Source organism: Aquila chrysaetos, chromosome 6 (genome assembly GCF_900496995.4).
Source record: "Aquila chrysaetos chrysaetos chromosome 6, bAquChr1.4, whole genome shotgun sequence".
In the NCBI taxonomy this organism is placed as follows: Eukaryota; Metazoa; Chordata; class Aves; order Accipitriformes; family Accipitridae; genus Aquila; species Aquila chrysaetos.
Window position 1 is genome coordinate 7,711,661 of NC_044009.1, and position 18,035 is coordinate 7,729,695.

General features: G+C 46.8%; 1 protein-coding gene across 4 annotated transcripts in view; it reads right to left on the reverse strand.

The window, feature by feature from the left end:
- Nucleotides 1-373: 373 nt before the first annotated feature.
- Nucleotides 374-18,035, reverse strand: part of PAX7 (paired box 7) — a 102,038-nt gene continuing 84,376 nt past the window's right edge. For 3 of the 4 annotated variants that reach the window (XM_030018021.1, XM_030018022.1, XM_030018020.1), the window contains exons 8-9: nt 4,716-4,962; nt 374-766 (exon numbers count right to left, since the gene is read on the reverse strand). In XM_030018021.1, the coding sequence (XP_029873881.1) occupies nt 651-766; nt 4,716-4,962 (363 nt within the window). In that variant the 3' untranslated portion in view covers nt 374-650. Of the gene's footprint in view, nt 767-4,715; nt 4,963-11,927; nt 11,994-18,035 lie in introns of all 4 variants that reach the window. The other variant, XM_030018019.1, reaches the window with a different exon arrangement.

The following is an 18,035-nucleotide window of genomic DNA, read 5'->3' on the forward strand; positions in this document are numbered from 1 at the left end:
GCTTTGGGAAGCCATCAGTGAGAACAGAAGGGTAGAATGGGGTGGGGAAATTTGCTGTCACTTTAATATATGTTTTTCTGGTTTTGTTTGTCTTTGTGTTTTTTTTTTTAAAACAAGTTCTTATATTTGGTCCATAGGTCTTCTGTGGTCCCGAATTACATCACCCTAAATGATCAGCTCGGTTATTCCTTCCTATACAACATTCACCAAATTTACAGCAATGGAAAGAAAAGGAAACAAAATGAAACATTTTTTTTTTTACAAAGAAAAAAAGACCAATTTGGCTTTGACTATGCCAACTACCTAGATCAATGGAAAGTCCTTAAGTGTGGGCAAAATGCCATGGCCAGGTAGGTTAGAGGGAGGGCATGAACTCGGGGCTAATAAATGTACCCAACCCATTGTCTCTGGCCACAGGATGAGTCAGGTCAGAGGCCAGGCTTGCCTCTGAGAAGAGTGCTCTGGGAGGAGCTGGATACTTGGAGAGCCCTCCCCCTCTTTCCCGTCTCCTTCACAGCTCAGGTTGGTGCGAGGTGGAAGGGAATTGGGAAGGAGTAGGGTCCGGGTACAGGTAGATCCCTGGAAGGCTGGTGGTGTTTTCTCCAGTGGTACCAAGTTGCTGGAGTGGGTTGTTGGCACAGTCGGACTCTTCAGTAAGCTTGGCCTGTCTCTACTGGTAGGAGGCCCAGAACGGCTGAATGTTCTCCCAGCTTCATCCTACGCTGTGTAGACAGACTCACGTTCTTGGCCAAATAATCAACAGCGGCTGAAGAGGAGGGGAAGAAAAAGGAGGGTGAGAAAACAGCACAACATTAGCATTTAGTGGAAATGAGGCTTTCAGCATCAAAGGGTGTGTAACCAACAGACCCCGCAGACTGACGCTTACAAAGGAAGGCCCAAAGCAGCAGTTGTCACACACACAAGGGTCCTGCTGCACTCCTAGCAAAGAATGCAAACAGATGATGGTCCTGCCAGAAACACCTAGGTAGGTCTCCGTGGACCTACTGAAAAGAGCTAAAATTCTACTTCTGCCACGGACAACAGTGTTTCCAGCGGAGCTGCCTGAAGACAAGCCTGTGCAGAAAGCCAGTGGAATAAGCCTTCCAGCCTCACCTCCCTGTATCATCTCATGGTGGCAAAGCCAACTGCTGCACTCAGTGATGCTGGTGTAAATGATTCCAGAAATTTCAGTGGAAGCTCACCAAGTCTGGACAGGGCTTGAATCTGACTCATTCGCAGCATGCTGACTCATCTCTGCGAGCTCTGCTGCCTGCCTTCATCCACCCTTCCTAAGGGAAACCGCTTTGCTTATCGCCATCTGGGTGAGAAACACAGCCACAACTCCTGAGGCGATGCGTGAACCTGTATCCCAGCTTGCCTGACTGCCCCATGGTCTGAGGGGGAAGAGGACCGGGGCAGGATGGTGACATTGCTCATTAGCTGAGCTTCAGTCAAAGTCTCTCCCTTTCACTAGCTTTAATGTCTCAAATTAGATTAATAAGGAGCTGGCAGGAGATGTACAATCGGTGCCAATGAGTAAACAAATTTCAGCCATCAACGTCTTGTCAGACGCCTGCCCCAGAGGAGGTCCCTTCCAGACACAAATTCTTATTAGACTTGTCATATCTATTAGGATTCCTTTCACGCTTCTGCGTTCCATCACCAGCATCATTAACACAGCTCCGGCCTTTGGGAACCGCAAGGACCACGTTAATCTGGCATCTCTGCTCCTCACCGGCTGGGACAGCACAGACTGTGCAAGCACTGGCAGGCTGGTGTGCTGGAAGCAAGCAGGCTCGGCACAGGGTGAGTTATCTGGGGCCGAAGTGAGGCCTGCTGGGGAACATGGCTTCTGCAGGCGGCAGAATCTGAAAGGAGCTGAGTTAGGCAAGTGGAGCTGGCCTGCTGGCTGGCGCTCCTTGGGGACTGGGATCCTGGGGTAGCTTGGCTGGAGCGCTGGGCTCTGTAATGCATTACGGTGACTCTAGCTGCAAGGGGGTTGTACATAGGATTAGACCCCAAGCTATGGTTCTTGTCCAGACCTTATCAGCTTGGTCCCCTGATATTTCAGGTAACCACATTAAATAATGTCTTTGAGAGGCTGTAGGTAAAGAGGAAATTCACTCCTCGGACACGCTGCGTGTGTGTGTGTGGTTGTGCCTCTGTCTCTGTTGCCACCTGTTTCCGTGGGTGAATTCAGATGGGTGCTTGGGAAAGGAGGCTGATGAATGCTTGGAGCTGATCATCCTGCTCTGAGCGGTACCCAGCAAAATGGAAATTTGATGGTGATCCCATCTTCTAAAAAAGCCATGCTAAACTCCCAGTATTGCTTTTTGTGCCAGTGGGAAGAGTTCAAAGTCACCAGGGTATCCCACACCAGAAGTCGAAGATATGGTTTGTTGGTTTAATACAGTGGAAGCCAAAATAAAACCAGAAACTTACCAAAAGTACTCTGGGTGTTTATTTGCTTATGTGAGAGAGAAAGTGTGTCTGGTTTTGTGTTTCTAAAGCAAGAATAAGCAGGAGAGAAGTGGGGAGAGAGATTCTCTGCAGGCCAGGTCCAAAGCCTATCAAAGCTACAGAGCTCTTACAAGCCCTCGTTATGTCCCCTGTTATACAGAGCCTGCCGCCACCATAACAACCCCCCATTTTTATTATAATCAGTGTTCACTGAAAAGAGTTTTGATACTTTTTTGCCGCATCATAGAAGGAAGAAACATATGATTTGAACAGAATGTCAATAAATACTGATCTTGTGGAGGTCACCTCACACTGATCGGCATTTAAACAGGATTTGAAAAGAAGCAGTGAAGAATTAAAAAGCAGGAGGAATTAGCAGCATCTGCTAAATACAACATGCACCAAGAAAGACAAGAAAAAATGTTGTTATATCAAGGTCAACTTCATGTAAGCAATTGCTCTAACAGGACTAATTACTAATGAAAACTGTTTCCACACACAGAGATTATTATAAATGGGTGTCATTATAAGAAAGATTTATAGTGAAGTGGACTTACATATTGCCTGTACAGAGCTGTAAATACAAATATCTATACACATACGTGCACACATGCAGAATTTGCTGCTTAATGTAGATCCCACCTTAGAACATCTACGGTTGGTTTGTGCTGCCATGCAGCATGGCATTGGCTTTGGCTGTAAGACTTCCCAGGTGTGACTCCAGCTCCCAGCACTGGGAAGCAGTGGCACTGTGGATGCTGCGTGATGCTTTCTCACCTACCTTCCTTGCCCCAGCAGGAAGAACGCCTTCATGACTAGCTACCTGCGTGTCTCTGGGCATGGAACACATCTGGACTAATTCTGTTGACCATGCAAGACTTGCTGGTGGGCACAAGCCTGTTGGCAGCCTGGTCTCTCATGACTATTAACAGGAAAACATTCCTGTTCCGAACCGAGCTCAGTGGGCTCTAAACTGGACTTGCAAATTTAATGGGTGTCTAGCAGAAAAGAGCGAGCTGTGCGACAGAAATCAGGAAAGGGGGGCAAATAAAACAATGTAAATAGGACTGCATGAGCAGTTTTTCATCAGCATAAGGAGAGGCCCAAGTAAAAATTCCTGCAGCAAACCAAGACAAACCCTTCTTTCTCTTTCCTTCTCCTTTGCTGGTCTCTCTCTCTCTCAGAAAACGTAGCTCGTCCTCCTGATTTTATTTTTTACACACATGGGTGTGACTAACGTCTTGCCCAAGGGAATCTTTATTGGAAATACATGGTATTGGAATTTGTTTAAGATTTTTATCAATAGCACGTGTGTCCAGCCTCACATCCAGAAGCGAGGGGAAGGTCAAGGGGTCACAGATCAAACTCCCGAAAAACAAAAAAAGGAGGGGTGGGGGGAAGCTGCTATTGATCCCGTCTGCCGCCACAGCCGGTTCTCATTTAGCTGTAGAAGTTAAAGACATTAAAGGGCTGTGACGGAGAGGGGAATAAAAAGCCACAGCCAAATGGAAGGAAAGGTCACTGAGGACAAGCTATGGGCAAGCAGGAGCGCTCCCGGAGGAAGAGGATGCACCTTTAACCCTCCACGGATCACTCGCTCACACCACCACACTTATTATTAGTTTAACACCAGCAGGTGAGCCCTTTGCCAGGCTCACTGGTGTTTTTGTGACCCAACCATTCTGGAGGAGAAACAGATCCTCCCAGGGTCCCTCTGCCTTTTGGGTCTGAGGTTTGGGTTCAGGATTGCAATTCCAGCTTCACTTCAGCTTTCGCAGAACCACAGCCCAACTGACAAGCATTGGCTTAACATTTTTAGTAGCAAAATCTCTGAGCATGGTCCCAGCCCTTACCTTACAGAAGGCAGGGGACGAAGCGACACATAGTTCTGCATCACTAAGGGATGGCATTAAAATCCCAGCTTTCTTTTGGCTGAGCAGGGTGAACATGTTGTAGGGCTTTTGGAAAAGCAAGAATTGGAGAGGGGGAAGGGGAGAGGTCTGGAAGTTGTCCTTTTCTAATAGAAATGTTTTACCTAAAATATTTCAGTTGGGACTTTTGAATCAGACTGCAAGGGTGTTGGGGAGGCTGTGTGGAGCAATGTCCATCTGTGTCTGGAGAGTAGATTCCCTTTTTCTCTCTCGATGGACAGAATTCCATGGGAATCCCTTCCAATAGAGTATCCATATGTTCTTACATTCCCTCCCTCTCTTCTCCTTTTCCCTATGCAGGGGGAATACAATCAGTGCACTTACTTTGTCCATACTGTCCATATTGATAGCCAGCCACTGGATCCACACTGTAACTGGTGGTGCTGTAGGTGGGAGGACAGTAGGACTGGGAAGTCGGGAGGCTGTCCACAGACTTGATGGAGTCGCTCCGCTGGCTGCAGCTGGCAGAGATGGAGTTGGTGGTGTCCAAGCCACCGTGAAGGGGAGAGATGGAGAAGTCAGCCTGGGGTTGCGGAGGAACCCCACTGGGGTTGCTCAGGATGCTCATCACCTGGAGAAACACAGGAGACAACACGTCAATGTCTGGAGGAGAAAGGGTATGTGTGCAGCTGCCTTCATGCATACCAGGGTGAAACAGTCTACATATAATGGTGGTCTATCAGTATAATATACAATATCAATATAGGTTTGGCCAGGCTGGAGAATGAAGGCCTGCTTCCACCAAATAACAACAGACAGACCCCACAGCTGGCTCCTCTGTGTCTAACGCTTTATTTGAAAGACCTTAATAGGGATAACTGAGAAATTCCTTCACAGCACACTCAATCTTTGGTCTTTCTTTGCTGACCTGCCAACAACATTAGCTGTGCTGTTCAGAATGAACACTGGAGAAAGGAATAAACTTGGGACAAACCTGCTGGACACGCACTGCCATGAACTAGCACTCCCTCCCTTCCTACACACAGCCCTCCCAGAAGAGGAGACACATAAGACAGGGAGCAAAAATCCATATTTTCAAAAAGGGACGCTGAAGACAGCTCCTTTCTTTGGAAGTCTGAGTGGGGCTTGGTTTGCAAAGGTCCCTAACCAAACCAGATGCAAACCCTTTCTGGCTTTGATGCAGACTCAGCTTTAGGGACTGAAATGTCAAAGTTCTGTTTACCCTCAAATGTTAAAGGATAACAGGTCCTGGTTTGGCTCATTTCAGTGTAGTGCTTGGTTTGAAAATGTAATTAGATTTGCACACAAGCAATCTTCCTGCTTTGAGACCTGAAACAGATGAACTTTTTTTTCTTCTTTTGCAGCAAAAATGCCAGATTTGTTCCTGCGGGTGAGTTTGGGGTAAGCTGCTGCCTACAGGCCTTCACACAAGGACCCTGATCCCACCAGTGCTTTAATGCAATTGCCTTCTGCAATCAGCAAAATTACCCCCAGGCTGCCAAGTTAAGAGTGTAAAGAGTTTGCAGAAGCGGGGCCGTGGCGAGGGAAGGAAGGGAACTCCTGATGCCTCTCGGTTGATCTCCGCAGCTGCCGCAGGCGTGCCTTGCTGTATTTGTGCTGGCGAAGGGCGGGGGGGAGACGGGAAAGCCAGTCACCTCAGGGGGCCAGGCCAGCACTCAGATGCTGAGCGGCTGAAAATCTCCGAATTTAGCATAACCTTATTGACATCAATTAAAGTGGCAAATTGGAAATATTTGGAGCCTGGCAAGTGGTAAAATGAGCCCTTTATCCCCCACCAGCGGCCTGGTGAGCTATTGTGCAGAGGATACATTCTCTGGAAGGACACAAGAGGGGTTGTATAGAACGGCGTCTCCCCTTCCTGCTCACCCCTACACCTTCCCCATCCCCTCCTCCCTCACCTTCCTGCTGGAGCAGGGGCTTAGGCTGAATGACTGGCTACGCGCTGGCCTTTGCTTTCTAAAGCTTCTCCTCCCCCCGGAAGGACTCAGGAGTCCTGCAAAGATGCTTTCCCTTGATGTAATGCCACCTCCCGACTCAGCCGGCCTGAGATCCTTCCCAGGCATTTGTCTGGGAGGGGAATTCAGGAGCAGGGGTGGCTGGACCCCCGTGGAGGGGGAGGCGGTGGGGAGGTACTGGGGAGGGGGTTTGTTATAAAGCCTGGAAAATCAATCTAACCCCAACCACTGGGTTTGTCTGCAGTGCGGTACAGACACAGGAACGAGCTTTGAACAAGCTAAGTAAAAGCAGCACAGTGACAGCAGCATACAGCTCAGACAGGGTTCATTTACCCTCTCTTCCTTCAGGGTTTTCAGCCTGCACTGAGCTTAGAGTTTGCTACTGGTCCCCAAAAGTTAAAACTGGCTTAGCTGTCTCTACACCGCAGGGCAGACGGTGCTCCAGACAGAGCCTAAATTACCTCCAGCTCTCCAGACCCTCTGGGCACAGCTTCTTAATCACAGTGATTAAGCCTCAAGGTATCTAGATGAAGTTGTTTAGCCATAACACTGTGCAAAATGTGCCCGTGGAACTCCCTGCCCCATGACAGCCCAAAGACTGAAAGACAGGGGGATGAAGAAAGGAAATTGCATTTAAATATGCAAGACAGAGTGGATTAATATGAGAATAGGGCTGTCATGCTTTTCTGTGTGGATGTAGCGTAAACCTCTCTGCTTCAAGGCTTATGCAGTGGGAAAATCATGGGAGTGCAGCCTGAAGGTAGGTTTTCTAGCTGCAAAGTTATTTGTAACCTTCCACTAAAGCCAGGTCACAAACTTTGATCTGGCTCAGCTACGAATCCCCTTGAATGCCCCTCGATCCTGCTGGCTGCAGGCAGACCTCATAGCTTCAGGATCACCTTAGCTGTAGGTGTTACACCCTGCACCTCTTTGCCCTGACAGATATCCAGGACACTTGCATATACAGCAGCCACGAGACATTATTGGATTTCATTCGCAAGCAGAATCAGATGTTTAAAACAATAAACATCCTTCTTGCATGCACAGAAACACAGACATACAAATTATGAGTTATTTTGGAAAGCTCCAGCTCAGGCAGCATAAAGCCGGGCTGTTTCACCTCTCCCTTCCTGAGCTGTCCAGGTCTGGCAGTGCTGCCTGACTGCGGATGTGCTGCCCGCACCGCCAAGCCCTGCAGGTGCAGAAAAGAAGCCGTGCGCTATAAAATGAAGGGCAACTGGAACCACTCACAGACCAGAGGGTTTTCTAGTGCTCTCCCTCTTGGCCATCTCCCCAAAAGAATCAGCTGCTTTACATTACTCAGAGAAAATAAAAGGCTCTTAAAGCAAGCAGAAGTCATATTAACACTTCCGCTAAGGCCTTTTTAAAAATAAAGGGGGATGTAAAGCAACATTGGTAAATGAAACCCAGATTCACACTCTTCAAATTCAGAGGAGCTGAGACCGGAGAATACACTTGCACAAATCCTACTAAAGACAGTAATTGGCTTTAATCAGTCAGAATCAGGACTGATTTCTAATCCCAGCTCTGCTACTGACTCACAAAGGCTTGTGCAAGTCACTTAAGCTAGGACTCAACTCAACTAACCTTAGCCATGTGAAGTTAAGTTTCTAGTCTCTGCTAATCCTCTAGAATCCCTCTACAGAGAAACTGACACTTCTGAAGGACAATTCATCCCATCCTAAGACCCCTTTCTGAAAAAGACAGGCTGAATTTCCCTCTGGAAATCTGTGGTGAAACATAAGGATGCCAATATTTCATCATGATGATGCCAGGGTGGTAAACAGATATGTAACTGTGCGGAGGTTGGAGCGGGGAGATGCTGCAAGGTGGCTATGACGTGCACATCCCTGCTGGAGGCTCCCATGGAGGTAGGGTGGCTGAGGGCTGCAGACAAACCCTGATAGAGGCTGTGGGGCACAACAGAGCCAGGAGCCCCGAAGATGTCCATTCCCTCTTCAGCAATGCTGACCGTGGGAAGCGTCTGCCTTTTCCAGGCATGCTGAGAGCAATATGGGGCTAAGCTCCCTTGAGACTCTGTTCGCACAGGTTTATCAGAGAACGGCATCCGACCTTCCCCACCCCAGGACACGAAGGTGTTAGAAATAACAAGAGTGAACCAAAGACTTCTACTCCCTCTTTGCTACGCAGCCACCCAGCATGGATAACCCTACACAAGCCCTGCAGCCTCAGCAGGCCCGCATTATCTGACTTCTTGTTTCAGCTGGATAAACTCATTTTCCAGGCAACTTTTGAACTTAAGAAAGTCTGGGGGATCTGGAGAAATCCCCTCCTCAAGAATGCAAAGTCCTTTTACCTTTTCTTTTTGACCTTGCTTTCTTATAATTTATTACTTCTTGGTGCATTATCATCACTAACTAAAAATCAATACCCACTTCACATCTGTAAGGTTTTATCTGGAGGGAAATCTGCTACCTGTCCATCACAGTGATTGACAGCCTTCCCTTTCCCCTCCCTCTCATCAGTTGTCTCTCTCCCTTTCCCCATCTTCTTTCCCTTTGCTGCTGTCCCAAATCAGTCACAGGCATGGCGTGGGCTTGCACTTCGGGGTAAGTCAATAACAGCCATGGTGCTAGGATCCTTTGGCCTTGTTTCTACCCTTTCCGGAGGTCATTTGTCATGGGGGAGAGGGGGGTAGGGGTCTTGATGTGTTGGGGAGACCAAGGTTAATGCACAAAGACCCTCCTGGATGAAAGAGCCAGCCCCCCCCACCTCGCCTCCTGCTGCTGCCTCCCTCCCCACCCTCATCTCTGCAGCTCCCCCCTGCTCCCCCCCCCGGGACGTTTCATCACTCTCTCCCATACTTTAAAAGAAGGGGAGTTAAAAAAATGTAATTAATTCCCTCCATTTCTGAGCTGGCCCTCAGGGCCTCTGGCCATGGAAACTGTAGCAGGGGAAATGTGCACCCTTTATGATAAACGAATGCGGCTTTGGAAAGGGAAGTGCAATTAGGGCCTTCAATCTGTGCAATCAGGCCTTCAGATTTTAGGTTTGGGGGTTGGGGGGGGACAGTTGGGTGTGTTGGGGGGCAGGAGGGGCTCGAGGGGCAGACAAGTGATAGGGAGAGATACCGCTTCAATAGAGAAGGGTGTGAGCGCATCAAGGAGGGGAGAGGGAGGGTAGCAGATAAGTTCCATGACAAAACCTTGCCCCAGCAGACCTGGCTGCTGCACCTCACTGGTCTCTGCAGTCAAGAGCTCTACACGAAATACCAGGGCAGCCCAGGCCATGCCACACATGCTATACATCCTGAGTCCCTAACACGTCCTGCCCTGCATTATCAGTTTGCTTTAGGCTTGCTAAGATAGCCAGCCGATACAGATATCAGGCCCTGGACCCAGCAGGCTTTATATCTACACTCAGTGATGCTGAGCTGCCCCATGACCAGGAAGGCACAGAGGTGTTGTAAGGAGATCAAACCCAAGCAAACAAAACGATGGGGAGGCAGGAGCCTGCGGACAGCATTTTCCAGAGTGACCCCTGATTCTGTGGTGTCTCCATTTCTGGACACTCAATTTGACACAGCGGAAAGCGTCCAAAATCAGAGGCTGCCTTAGAAAAATGCTGCATTTAGAAACTGCTGAGCCTGGCTAAGTTCTGAATAAAGGGAAGACGTAATGATCTGCAACTAGCTGAAGGGTGTTAACTCCAGAGAAGCTGCCGGGTGGTCCCAAAGGAATGCAAACTGGATACCAGGCAGAAACCAAAAAGGGAAAACCAGAGGAAGGGTCTCCTGGCAGTGGGTAGTATTTCTGAGGCTGTGTTACTGCTTTCCTAGGAACGGGTAGAAATCCTTTCTCTTTGGGAAAGGCTGGAGATGTGATCAGTTGGAATATTTTATACTACATCAGGCAAAAAGCACTAGGAAATTCTCTGTTGTGAAGAGTGTTTGTAGGCTGAAATCTCTCTTTGTTTCAGCTTCTGTGGTGTTAACATTAACATCGCTTCCTAGGGAATGGAAAGTCTGACAGGGGCCTGATGGCCGTGCTGGGAAACATGCTAGATCTTACGGTTTTACTAAAGGCGTGGACCAAGCTAACGATTGTCTCTGAGTTCCTCCATGAGGGCTTGGTCTCTCTGCCATTTGTGGTTGATTCAGCTTCTGCTCTGGGTAGGTCACGCTCTGTCCTCCAAGACTGTTCTTAGCTACTTGGTGGGAACCCAGCTTAATCTTTTCCATCTTTATTTTGCAGCCTGTTCAGCTAATCTTTTCCTTCTCTCTTGCAGAAGGCAACCCTTCCTTATATTAATGCTTTTTGATCTCTGTGGATTCATTTTCACTTGGTGGCAAGAGGAAGAGTTGATTATTCTCTACATACATTAAATGGAAACAAAATGACGAGGTGACTGTAGGACTACTGAAAGCCAAAGAAAGAGTTGGGAGGAGGTAAATACAGTTTCCCCAAAGATCTTCACTTGAAAGGAGGATAAATATATGCAAATATGCCCCTAGGTAGGACTAAAATGACTTATGTAGCAATCACTAACACTGAACTCAAAACCAAGCAATTAATTTTGAATATTTTCTAAATCACTAGACCCAGCTGAGTGGTATCCCAATATGCCAAACTAATCCAGTAAGTTCACCCACTACATTTGATTTTGCAGTCAGGCCAAGGATCCAGACAGTGCTTCACACTTCTTGCACCTAGAAAATGTCTGATCCAGGTAACTGCAGTCCCTTCCATCTAATGTCACTTCCAACTAAATTTTGGAGCCCAGGGAGCAAACTTCACATTAGCTTTCCTTAAGGGTAACTTCACTGACACCGACTTCAAGCACAGTCCTGATTCACACCAGCATAAATGAGCAGGTGACTTAACTCTCTACTTCTATTTTGTTGTGGGTTAAAGTTTAAGAACCCTGATGTTCCACTGCCTCATCTAGCCCAGTATTTATAATCCATCAATCAGCACGTTACTAGTGCTAAAGAGAACAGTGTTATGAATATGAGCTAAAACAATCTCACAAGTCCTTCCTGCTATGGAAGGACTCCAGGGCTGACATGGCTGCTGCTCTATAGCAGTAATGTCTCATTTTCCTAACCTTCCCCACTCCATTGGAAAATATGTGGAGGCCAGTGAAATGCCTTTCCCAAGGCCATGCAAAGTGTGTCAGAAGCAAAGCCAGGAACAGAACGCAATGTGCCTGAACCCTTTCTGGTGTGTATGGGACAGATCATACCAAATCCCCTCAGAGTGGTCAGAAATGGTTACTGTGGGCCTGTGCTTGAACAGTGGTACAGTTTGGCAGTGAACAATAAACCCAGAAATATCATCAATGCCTTTCAGTGACTTAAAACATCTGAAGGATGTTTCAGCGCCAGAGGGGAGCGGTCTAGGACACAGTGGGTGAAATGGACATGAGCATTTGTGTCCTAAAATGACCCTGTTCACTTAATGGATGAAAAACTGCCACACACTCATGATGGAGAGGGCTTGGGGAGATGCTGGGGATGAGATGGATCTGGGGATGCAATGGTGAGCTGCAGCAAAGCAGACCAATGCAGGCTGTACAGGGGGAGGATTAGAAAAAAAAGGCGATGGGAAGTTATTACCTGATTGTTCAAGGCTATGGTGAGGTTCCACCTGGAGCACTGCATCTTGTTTTGGGCACCCTGCTTCTGTAGAGATGTACAAATTATGGAGAAGGTCTAAAGAAAAGTTTCTAAGCTATACAAAAGAATGGGAAGGTCTTAGCTATAAGGGTAAGAGAAATTGCTTAAATCTGGATGGTCTGGGAAAGAGGAATGGGCTCTTCTTGCAGTGGAAATACCATAAGGAAATCAGAAGCACCACAGGGTTATGCATCCAATAAGGGCTATGAGAAATCCTGTGGCAGAAGTGTAATTTGGAGGGGAAGGGCGGAGGCAACACTGTGAATGGGAATTACATTAAAAACTGCTTGATCTAGAAACATGAGCCGCTATCCCTGGCGTTAGGGCACCAAACTCTACTATCACTTAGATAAAAGCAGATGGCAAAGTTTTTAGTAGTCTGGATAACCAGAGAGGAAACAAAAAGACATGCCGTGCTAGTGCGGGCTGTTTAAGATAAACGGGGGTCCCAGTTCTATGGGCATCAATTTCACTAACAAGCAAAATCAAGAGACATGGGCTCACCCCTTCCAGAAATGGGAGAGACTCAAGCCAAACGGCTAACTAGCACCTTGCCATCTTGAAACTGTCAAAGGGGTCTGATTTTCATGCACTGCTGAGTATCTCCCCTCTGAAAATGGGCAGTTTGTGCTTTACTAACCATCAATATCATTATTCATCTTGTGTTACCTAAGCATTAAGTGTTTTTCCTGATTAAATTGGAATTGCTAAGACATTTCATATGGAATAACCAAAAGAAGGACAATGCTTCCCAAATGTGCTGGTTGGCAAACCAAGCCACCCCATCCTCCTTATTTCTAGGCAGTAGACTGCATTAACAGAAGTCACCACAAGCAAACTCTACCCTGATGCTGTTTTCCCCATGAATAAGTTTATCTGTGAAGGCCAAATGAATACACTGGAAAGGAAAGTCTCCATGGGAAAAATCTCTTTGTTGACATACGGAGCATCTGTGGGCAACTTTACACAGGGTATTAATTGCAGGAATATGAATCTTGCTTGTGGCATTTTGGAACTCACAAGGTCACCTGGGATGAGAAAGCAGAAAGGCACGACCACGGAAAACTGGAATTCCTAAAGATTTCCAAACCAGCAGAAGGACTCATGTTAGGTTTGGCTTTGGAAATGGGCCAGGCTTGTGTCTATTCTTCTGCACCTGTTTGTCCATTCTTGGGTAAGCTCAGATATGCTGATGGTGGGTGGGGAACAAAAAGCTTTTGGGGCTTGGTGAGAGATTCAAAATACCTATAAACAAACAAACACACACCAAGGTTTCCTGCTAAATCAGCCCTAAATCTATTGCTGTGCATCCGCCTGATGTGAATAATGTCAGGGTGGGAAGAACACGCAGCACAGCTAAGTCCCAGCAAATTAAAACTGTTTTATAAACTTCTGTTATTCCTCTCTTCAGCAGCCCCATGCTGGCAGAGACTAACAAAGACAAACCAAAATTCACAGAAAGGTCTCCTCTTCTCCCTCCTCCCTTTCCATTTCTCTCCCTCTTTTTTTTTTTTTTTTTTTTTTTTTTTTTTTCCCCCATTTCTCAGCTAAGCTGATCTGTGCTCGCTCACTATCACAACCCCCCGCGGACACTGGTAATGGAGTGCGGGTGCTGACTTACTGCTTCGAAACAAGATTTCCTGAGATCCTTTGAGTCCGCTCCATGCCCCCCCTCGCCTGCTTTTCTCTCTGTGTCTCTCTCTTTTTGGAGAGTGGAGGGGAGCCTCTATAAATGTGAAAGGAGCTGCACTACAAAGAATCCCCCGAGTGGCATATCCCAGCCCCAGGCGAAGCTGCTTGGTGCACTGATAGTCCTGCGTATCTGCTCTAGGACTCCTCTTTCTCTTCCCCTCCCTCTTTCTCTGATCAATCAAGGGCTGTAATCAGTTAAGGTCCAGCTTAACTGCAGTGTAAGATACACCAGTTAAGCAAAGCCAATGCCTCCAGGGTTCCCATCGTAAATATGGAGAGGTCATGGGGAGATGAAATAACCCTGATAAGTTCAGCAAGTGCAGGGCTAGCTAGGCTCACACCAAACACTTAATAACTCGAACTGGCAAAAGAATGGAAGAAAGGGAAAATCAGAAGCGCTTCCTATAGCCAGCTCCTCTGCTGCTTCTTTGCTTGCTCTTAATTCCCTGCTTTCCCGAGGGAGCTTGGTGCATTTTTTAAGGTGAGGATTCCTCTTTTCAGCTCACCCTCATGAATGAAAAACCCAGACCCTGGTCCTGTGTGCAAGTGCCTCAGCTCAGTTTGGATCTTCTGAGGCTATCACAGGGATGAACTTTTAAAGTCAGGACCTCTTTTTCCCTCACCCGTAGGAAAATCACAGCTCCTGAATCCAAGGAAATGCCTTTTGCAGCCCTACATAGTGCCATGTGCTCTTCTTTTGGACTTCTCTCTGCTGCTAGGGAACACTGTGGTATTTTCAAAGACAGGGAGCTGCTTGCTTTTGCCAAACATGAACCCCCAAACCCTCATAGGATCTGAACTCCGGGATAATGGAGCTGCAGCCACCAAGGTGTGGAGTCCACTGGTGTGGAGGCATTAGTGCAAATAAAAATAGGAGAAAAGAGAAGAGAAGAAAGTGGGGATCCTTGCTGCTTTAACAGAGGATTACCCTTACAGCTAAGATGTTCTAGCTCAACCACCTCTTCCCCTGTTTTGCTCCATAGTAAGGCTTTTCCTTTCTCTCCAGAAATGTCTGTTCTCAGAGAAGGTCCAGGGGAAAACGACCCCTTTGTATTCATTATTTGTAATCACCTTTACACTAAGTTCATGCTGTACTGAATCCAGACAGCTTATAGTTTCATAATGCACTTCTTGAAGAGGGGGCTGGGGACACTTGGACCGTCGAGGGGACTTTCCTGTGCAGGACAAGCTACTGTCTGCTTCCATTTCTGAAACCCCAGAGCTCATTTCTGCCCCTCAGATGTGAGAAATCTGGCAGGACTCGGTCACCATCAAATCTGCCCCCAAATTCTGTCTGGTCTTAATCCCAAACTCATAACTCTAGCTGAACACAACATGAGGTTTGGATCCAAATACCACTGCGTCGGCTCCTGTCTAATTGGACATTGGCCCACTAGGCATTACAGATAGGGGAAAAAAAAACATGTAGGATTTATTAAAAACGATGCAGACACACAAAGAGCAGAACAAAATCTTTAACCAGAAGTGATAAGAAAGCCCTAAAGGATTTGAGTTTAGATAAGTATCCCTCTTTGAGTCCTCCAGCTCTTTAAAAGCTATTTGGACTGGAGTTTTCCTGTGGTGTTATAGGTGCTTACTTAAGCAGGGGATGAGATTAATTCTTCCCTGGGTACTTCAGCACTCCTGCACCTGGGGTCTGCTGAGGAGCAGCACAAACCTTGATAAGTTTGCAGTGATTATTTGAGTAGCCATCACAAACAGGTGAAGTCTTTGGACAATGAAGTGTAAAAGTAGAAGCTCCTGGGCTAACACATCATTAACTGCGCTTCTTTCTTATTTGTCTAGCACACCTTGATTTTGGCTACCTCTGAAGGTACTCCAAAATGAAATATTTTTTAGAATTATAATATGAAGCCACCAACAAGCGATCTCAAGCATCAGAGTAGTGAAAGGCCTATTTCTAAAACCTTGCTTTTCTTATGAATATAATTTACTGCCTTGAACTAAGTGATTTTTAAGTAGAAAAAGATACACTGATGAAAGGTAGCTGTCTGCTGGCAAAGCTATGTCTGTGCCAAAGGGAAGGCTCTTACCTCATTAAAATTAAACCTCTTCCAAACGAAAACAGCAATACATTTACTAAGTGGGTATGTAGACCAGCACATACCTTGCTCTCCTGTACAAATGCAAGCAAAGAACTTCATACATTAACCCCACAACTCTTGGCTGAGCTACAAGCTCTCTTTTATGAAAATATCTTGATCAAAATCCTCCAAAAAATGGCAAATCCTCTAACTTTCTGAGTAGAGTTGTCCCCTTGCCTGTCCTCCTCACTGCAAGGCCAAGGGCAAGAGTGAAGGTATCACACCCTTGTATTACTCGAGCAGAGTTTTTAAGGCATCTCCTGCACGCAGAAGTTTAAAAGCATACAAGCCACTGCTGATCCAGAGATAAATGGTGGAAAAGGGATTAGAGATACTTAGCGGAGAAGAGGGAAGACTCAGGAAGGGCTGATTATTTTAAAGATATGACTATTTAAAGATAATGATTGCATAAATTTAATTAATGCATTTTCATGCTGCAAATGGCCGTTTTGTAATTAATGTATCTGGCCTCGCTAAGCATGGGAGATCACATCTCCCAGCCCCCCCTCCCTTCTCAATTCCCCCCTCCGCCTCTCGTTTAATGAAAGACAGAAAGCAGATGACAGAAACAATTTGTCAGCCAGTACGGGTGTCAGATGCCTAATTGGTTGCGCTGAGTTAGTGGAAAGTAAAGGGGGAGAGGGTCGAGGCTGGGGGGGCTCTTTCCTCTTTATCTGAGGCTTCGGGGTGGGTGTCTGTGTTGGTGAGGGGGAGCGAGGAGGCGAAAGTGTTTCTTGTTAATTGATGGAGATTAGGACACAGATTGGCTGTGGCAGGGACTGGGCAGTGACAAGAAGGGGACAGGAGAGGCTGGTTAACACCCGTGCAAACAAGCTGCCATATCTCACAATACGTTAAGTCCCGGCAGCGTTGACAACATCAATGGTTATCTCCCGCGCTCCTCACTCCCACTGCACCCCGGTACCCCTGGTCATGACTACTGGGGGAAGAGCTTAGCGCACAGATCAGCAGCCCTGGGCACTGGTCTCCTCCATTTGGTTTGCACCCTCCGGCTTAGAGAGGAATCAGCACCTTGGCAGAAAGTTCGGGACCCTGGGGAAGGGTGCTGAGCATGGGAGGATGGAGGGCTGAGGCCATGGGCAAAGCAGAAAGCCCAAGAACAAGACCACCGCCTGGGTCTTACTTGTCCTAAGCCTTGCCCAGACCAGTGTGTCAGTGTTAGCACCCAAGAGATCCTCAGAAAATCTGCATGTCCTGTCTCCTCCTGTCCCTGCCCCATTATGAGACTGTCTTAAAAACTGCAAGATTAAGCAAAACTGGAGTTAATGTATGTACCAGCTGGTGCCTGAGCTCTGTGGGTGCATATGGGTCACCGGTAATAAAGCCCCCATCTGATTAATTCTCCCCTGGTCATTATGTGGAGAGGAAAACCTCCTGTCCACACAAAAAGGCCCAGGAGTCTGGAGCTTTCTGTATCAGGAAGCCGATCCCCTGAAATCCAGCAAGAGCTGAGCATCCTGACCCTTCAGACATCCCCCAAGAAAGCAGCAGGACAGAGCACATGCTATCCAAAGTGACACCTACATAAAAAGCAGAAATGCGTCTTATTTCTGCAACATTCTTCTTTCTTCGAAGATTTCTGTGACCTGCTTTAATGTATTTATCATCAGCACTAGGCAGAGCAGGGCTGCCACCTCTCACCTTACTAGTGGAAAAATGAGCCCAATAAAGGCTAAAACTTGAGACGGTGCAGAAGTTTATGGGGGAGCAGGAATTTGAACATCCCAAAGCCAAGGTTGATGTCCACACTCCAGTCGGCCTTATAATAAGTTAAGCACGGAAATGAGGGGAACTTCAAAACACTAGTGCCATATGATGCTGTTTAGTATATCTATAGGCCTTTCCCTGAAGATATAAGAAAGTTTTACAAAGGTGGGTACAGTTTTGTCAGCTCTGTTTCACAGCCACACACAAAAATGGTGATAGGTAGAGAGGGATGGGGAGAAAGAATTAAGAATAGAAAATGTCGAGTTTCCATGCTGGGCTCTGATCACATTTAAACACACAGCCTGCAGTAATGAAAATACTACTAAGCTTCTGTGTTATATTACAGGTCCCTCTATAAAAGGTTTATGAAGGGTCGACAGGTAATTAATAAATGTTATGAAAAAGATAAACAACTTTTTCTTCTAGATGAAAGCAAGCCTTTCAAATAGCATAAATGAAAATGGAAAGGAAATGGGTGAGAGATGCACGTGCAAATACAAACTTTTGATTGAAAGATCAAAAT